General features: G+C 41.2%; 1 protein-coding gene across 1 annotated transcript; it reads left to right on the top strand.

Annotated features, from left to right (window-relative positions):
- Nucleotides 1-203: 203 nt before the first annotated feature.
- LOC137006306 (spidroin-1-like) lies at nt 204-1,484 on the top strand. Its single transcript, XM_067366938.1, has one exon. The coding sequence runs from the start codon at nt 204-206 to the stop codon at nt 1,482-1,484; it is 1,281 nt and encodes a 426-aa protein (XP_067223039.1).
- Nucleotides 1,485-7,247: the final 5,763 nt, after the last annotated feature.

A 7,247-nucleotide genomic window follows, 5' to 3' on the forward strand; every position in this document is an offset into this window, starting at 1 on the left:
TCATTTAATTATTTTCCACTTATGTTGCTTTTTAAATTGCTTTATTCAATAATTTTTTTCTTGAGACACATGTGACAAGCAATTCAAGTTGCTGTGCAGGTGCAGATGCCAGTGGTGACCAATAATATTAATAAATGTCTCTACAATAAGAGCTTTGAAATGCCATCTTAATGTGTTATGAGTTATGAAATTTAAGGAAAAACATGGCGGCCATGATGGCTGGATACTCTGGAGTGGTGGCCATGACAGCTGGAGACTCTGGCGTGGCGGCCATGATGGCTGGAGACTCTGGAGTGGCGGCCATGACAGCTGGAGACTCTGGCGTGGCGGCCATGATGGCTGGAGACTCTGGTGTGGTGGCCTGGACGGCTGGAGACTCTGGAGTGGCGGCCATGACAGCTGGAGACTCTGGCGTGGCGGCCATGACAGCTGGAGACTCTGGCGTGGCAGCCATGATGGCTGGAGACTCTGGCGTGGCAGCCATGATGGCTGGATACTCTGGAGTGGCGGCCATGACGGCTGGAGACTCTGGCGTGGCGGCCATGATGGCTGGAGACTCTGGCGTGGTGGCCATGACAACTGGAGACTCTGGCGTGGCGGCCATGACGGCTGGAGACTCTGGAGTGGCGGCCATGATGGCTGGAGACTCTGGAGTGGCGGCCATGACAGCTGGAGACTCTGTTGTGGCGGCCTGGATGGCTGGAGACTCTGCCGTGGCAACCATGACGGCTGGATACTCTGGAGTGGCGGCCATGACAGCTGGAGACTCTGGTGTGGCGGCCTTGACAGCTGGAGACTCTGGCGTGGCGGCCATGACAGCTGGAGACTCTGGCGTGGCAGCCATGATGGCTGGATACTCTGGAGTGGCGGCCATGACGGCTGGAGACTCTGGCGTGGCGGCCATGATGGCTGGAGACTCTGGCGTGGCAGCCATGATGGCTGGATACTCTGGAGTGGCGGCCATGACGGCTGGAGACTCTGGCGTGGCGGCCATGATGGCTGGAGACTCTGGCGTGGTGGCCATGACAACTGGAGACTCTGGCGTGGCGGCCATGACGGCTGGAGACTCTGGAGTGGCGGCCATGATGGCTGGAGACTCTGGAGTGGCGGCCATGACAGCTGGAGACTCTGTTGTGGCGGCCTGGATGGCTGGAGACTCTGCCGTGGCAACCATGACGGCTGGATACTCTGGAGTGGCGGCCATGACAGCTGGAGACTCTGGCGTGGCGGCCATGACGGCTGGAGACTCTGGAGTGGCGGCCATGACGGCTGGAGACTCTGGAGTGGCGGCCATGATGGCTGGAGACTCTGGAGTGGCGGCCATGACAGCTGGAGACTCTGTTGTGGCGGCCTGGATGGCTGGAGACTCTGCCGTGGCAACCATGACGGCTGGATACTCTGGAGTGGCGGCCATGATGGCTGGATACCCTGGAGTGGCGGCCATGACGGCTGGAGACTCTGGAGTGGCGGCTATGTTGGCTTAAGACTCAGGCTTAGCGGCCATGACGGGACGAGACTCTGGAATGGCGGCCATGATGGGACGGGACTCTGGAATGGCGGCCATGACGGCTGGAGACTCAGGTGTGGCGACCATTTTGGTGCAAGACACAGAAGCAGATCTGACACAGATGTACCAGCATAGCATACATTTACCTGATTAGCCTGCTAGCTTAGCTTATACTATATTATACAGTAGATAGCCAACCAGAATAATACCAAAACCGGGGATGCATGTTTGCTGCCTTTTATCACTAAGTGGCACTATAATTACAGACTTTTAAAAAATGTGAAAGTAAATGTGTCAGTTCATTCTCTCAAGCATTAATCTGCCGTGGCTCTGTTGAGAGCTGTGGTAGCAGATGAATTCAATTGAAACATTGTAGTTAAACAAATTCATAATCACAGTGCTGAAATTACAGAACAAATGTAGAACTGAAAATAAATGAAGCTGTTTATTATACTGCATTGAATTTAAGCAAAGTAAATGTTAACACTGAGAGCTCAGTTTTTTGCTTCCAATATCTGTTTCCAGTTTGTTTTACTATGCAATACATTTTATATTTCAAGCATGTTGTTTGTGTACTTAATGTAATAAACAGGGGTTATATTTAGGTAACAAGGATATATTTAGTCAAGACATCATGATAACCACTTCTGATTACTGCCAGGATCCCTAAGGAGACCCGATTCCTTTCATGACGCACGTTACAAGCAGATGAAGTAGGCCTAAGCATAACTGTGCAAGTACATACGCTAATGGTGATGTTAATATTAATATTAATAAATGTCTCTGTGATAAGAGCTTTGAAACGGCATCTGAAGGCGTTACGAGTTATGAAATGCTGTCTGAAATGTTTAATAATACACTAAGGCAAAACATTAATTACATAAAGTAATTTAAAAAACAACTTTCTACGGTGAAAGGGAAAGTGAAGTTAAACTGTCACTTTTGATGGTTTTTGGCTATAGTTCGGTCTGGTATATAGCTTCAGGCCATGCAAATATACTTATTTTTTTATTGCAATAAAAAATAAGAAACAACGCTGCACTGCAATATAAAGAACCTAAAATGAAATGGAGAAAAAATACAGGGAGGTAAACAAAGGACACATCAATCAGTAAAAAACATAATATCATATTCTTCTTATTATTCTTAAGTTTAAGAGACATTACAGTTTGGGAATTCTTATCAGGAAAGATTTCAAATATAGGCAAAATGTGTTCTTGTGACAAATTGTTGCAATGCAAAACAAAGCAACTACCCATGCAATTATTTACAAGAAATCAGATCATGCAGTGACATTATGTTCTGGCAGACCTACTTTCTAAAACTGTCTATATTGGTTTCAGTTGTGATGATGCAGGTACCTGCATGTTACCATGGGACTTTTTAGGCTCATTTGAGGGTCACACGTTAAAATGCAGGCAGTTGCAGTCAGGTATAAAAAATCTGTTAAATTAGTTAATTCCTACTTACACGTACTCTAGGTGACCAACCTACGCAAAGGTGAAGATTACATTCATATTCTTTGTTGTTGATGAATGTAATGCAGGATGAAAATGTTGACCGTTTCCATCTCATAATTTCTTAGATCACATAACATACAGAGATCAAAATAATCATATTAAAGTAAACAGACAAACATTTTAGAATTGGGAACACAATTTTGGTTGTTCAAAGCAAGTCATCTTAATCTTTCGCAGCTTAATCTTTAGTTTGCACAGTCAGTAACTGGCTTTCAAAGTGCTTTACTGTTGCGAGAGTATTATCTTCCACAGCTGTGTGCAGGAATTGCGAGCGATGACAGATACTGGTGGTTTGTGTGTGTTAAATCACCTATAAAAGTATCAGGTAGGAACTGAATTTTCTAGCTCTCCACTGGCTCCGTCCCTCACAAGGCCCCGTCAAATGGTGCGTGTGGTCTTCATGTTTGCCAGATCAACAGAAAAGCCACATCAAACGCAGCTTAAGTTCTTATTTGGAAGATAGAGGCACATTTTCAAAGATGCTATAAAGACAAATGGGTCATGGAAAAGAAAAGAAGCCATAATTGCTGACATAAAAGAGGCTTAAAATAAGATAAATCACAATGAACGTGACATTTATGATGGTGAATAGTTTCTTTGTATATATTGCTTGAAGACTACAAGTGTCGCTCATTTACAACATCATCTTTTCTTTTTATTTTAGGGGTCATTTACAGGCAAAATCTGCACCTGCAGAACTGCGTGACCCACACCCGTTGCGTGTTTAATAAATATTTTGGCTGATTTTGATACAAATGCAAGAAAAATATCTGCATATTCCGTCTGGGTTGAAATGAATCCATGTTACTGAACACACCCATTATAACTGTAATAAAATACATTCTCATTTTTGTTTTACGAGGTGGGATTGATTGTTGGATATTGATGTCAGTCCTGAGACAAATCCGGTTATTTCCCATTTCCATGTTTCCTATTCCCAGACACATTTTCTTGTATTTAATTGGCATGTTTTCTTGTTTGTCACTTGCTGATGTAATACTGTGGAGAGGAATTATTTTTATGTTCCATGTGAATCAAGCTATCATTCGCCTATTACTTTTCCAGATGAGCTTAACCACAATTCCAGGACTGGCCCCAGTCGGAGGAACATCCCTATGCTTGGATAGTTGTGTTGTGTTCTTGTTTACTGTGTGTGTATGTGTGTTTCTCTCATGAATGAAAGGCTTTGAATTGCTGTGGTAATGGAATCCCATTGCCTGGTTGTTCCAGCGTGTAGCGTGTGAGTTTGAGCAGGACTGCGTAGTTGGCTACAACAAATTTTGTCTCACTTTCTCCTCCATACTTTCCCTAGTTCAGTGGTTCTTGACTAGTTTAGCAGATACTTCGGACAGCAACTGTTTATTGTACAAAAATAGTGTCTTTAGAATCAAACAATGAAGTTTGTTAATATTACCATAAACTGCATTGGCCTTGCAATATGCCAAATTATTAGGCTAACATGTTTGGTCTTGAAGTGTCTCTTGGTTTTCAATGTTTTCCAATTATTTAAGATGCTTTTCCACTGCAGAAACATTCCCCAGGAACTAGTTCCAGGTAAAAATTCCCCTCTCAGAAAGTCCCTGCTCACGAGGTAGTACTTTTTCAAAGTTCAGGAACTTTCGGGGGTGGGACTTGGGTGACTCCACGTAGCATTTTATTTCAACCACCATTTTTAAAAGTATGTAGCGGTGTGTGCAGTAAGAGTTATGCTATTGCTATTCAAATCAACAATGGAGATTAAAAAATATGATCGATGAGGCTTTATTTAGCTTATATGTGGAGGACGAATTCCAGCGGGAACTGGAAAGTTGCGCGTAGTCCTACATCACTTGCCTTATCTTCACGGGACTTTAGACCACGATGGACAGCAACAGGTCTCGGGGGAAAAAAATCTTTATTATTATTAATTGTTCTGGGTAATTTAAGTGGAAAAGCAGCTTTAGACACCATTTTCAACGTTTTGGCCATCATTTACACAACAATGGCATTTTGGTGGCCTGAAAAGTAAACTTTTGAAAACGGGTTTCAAAGTGGAAGTTTTTGAAAACAATACCGTTACCATCTCCATGTAACCTGCACAAAAATGTGAATCTGTGAAAACAGTGACGTCATGCACATGCTTATTACGTAAGTCTATTCACCTTATTTTTCAACCCAAAGGCAAGTTGTTTTCTGTGAATGTGTGAGACTTCCAATTTCTTAGCAACTATAGGGAAATGAGAAGAATATCGAAGTGCAGAATATCAAACTTTAAAAATAAGGTGGATAGTCATGTGCGAGGTGAGTGCTTTGTAAAAGAATGCATATGCGCAGACACGTAGTCTTTCTTTACAAAGTGACATCGCCAACTACTTGTCTAGCATGCATAATACAGCATTTTAAGTCTTTTCCGCGGATCCGTGTGAAAGGGGATAGTTTCGATAATGTTGTCATCTGTACAAAGAAATAAACACTTCCGTTTTTAGTACATCCCTGTCTTGTAAACGCACCCTCACCATGTCTTTTAAAGACCTTTTCAGCAACGTTTTTTTTTTTGCAACTAACAATCATTGCTGTTGTCAGGCAAAACATCAAGCATGACCAATCAGATTAAACAGAGAAAGAGCAAATCATTTAAATGATTTTGCTGCCAAATAAGTTAAACCTCCCTGTTTGAGTTATGATTCCAAAACATGGTATTTTAAGTAATGGTAATTTATGATAACATGATTGTTTTATTGAGTTTACGGTGTAGTGACTTTTTGGACAGCTGTTATCTTATGCGAATAGTGATTTAGTCAGATGTTGTTGTAGTAATAAATCTGAATTTTAGCGAATCCTGCTTAACCTGTGTCATGTTTTTACCACTATTTCATACTTGTTTTTTTGGCTGAAAAAAAAAATGATGTAAATCAGAAAAGCTTTATCAGGAATTCGGTGGTAGAATCAAACCGATGTATATGGCTGACACTAGGAAGAATGCAAATATGTTGCAATAATGTTATGAATATGATAATTAGAACATGATGCCATTTAGCAACATTTGCAGACTTTTCATTGAGAGTATTTGGCAAATGTAGTCAACGCAAACCAAATTTATTTAATGTTTTTTGAGAGCTATGTAAGTTTATGATCACTGGACACATGACCTTTGACATCAACAACAAAAACTATGAGAATATCACACTAACCCATCCCAGTTGCATCTTATTTGCATTTAACATTGTTTTTTCCTGCTGTCTATGATCATCAGAATTGAACTGAGATGTTTTTTGGGTTGTGACCAACCACTGATCTAACTATTCCAACTGTCTGAGAGTTGTTGTTGTTTTTTTGTTAAAGCTGAGCTTTCTGGAGAGGGTTTCATAAGAGATGTACAAAAGTACATAATAATTGTTTTGTTTTAGGGTCAGGTCCAACTAAACTAAATCTAGATAAGCGCACTAATCGACTAGTTAGTTGATGGACAATCTTCTTCAGTCATTCCTATACTGACACTTGTGTTTGTATAACCAGAAATGGCTTTCCCTGTAGACGTCCATCAAACGTGTTTGGTGTTTCTGGATATCTCTGACAGATCAGACTGGTCTGCTTATAAAACTGATGGGAAACAAACAAGCATTACTGAAGCAATGTGCAGTTGATTTGTTTGTAGTCTGTGGTTTTTATTTGTCTAGCTGTGTCTCTCCCTCACATAAACCCTGTTTGCTCGAGGGTCTACAGGTAAAGGATGCGTGTGAACGGACACTTTTCATGCCTGTATGTTTGTTTATGAGTGTGTGTTTGTGCATTTATGGGCTCCTGCTCTCTTATGTCAAGGAAAACATTTAAACTGAAATCTTGCCAACATTTAGATTAGAGACTCAGTGTTTAGTGACAGTCTGCTATCAACTGGATGTAGATTTGAAAACTTCATTAAGTGAACATAATAAAATAATAAGAAAAAGTTATTAACAAGAAAAATTATCTCCCAATAGAGAATAAACTTGTTTTCTCTTTGAATTAAGTTTTAGTTTTTGCAGTCTTCTAGCAGATATTGATATATTTAGCAGAAAACGAGACTTAATATCTTACGTATCTTGATTTTTTTCACTCTACACACTGAAGTTTAATCCTTAATGTTTGAGGTTTGATCACATCAGAGCGCTAGTACTAGCGATGATTGACTTAACAAGCAAATGTTCACACATTTTCCAGAAGTCATCCAGGTCTTGCGCCATCTCTGCTCTGGTTTGCATGTT

The sequence above is a fragment of the Chanodichthys erythropterus genome, chromosome 18 (assembly GCF_024489055.1).
Source record: "Chanodichthys erythropterus isolate Z2021 chromosome 18, ASM2448905v1, whole genome shotgun sequence".
Classification (NCBI taxonomy): Eukaryota; Metazoa; Chordata; class Actinopteri; order Cypriniformes; family Xenocyprididae; genus Chanodichthys; species Chanodichthys erythropterus.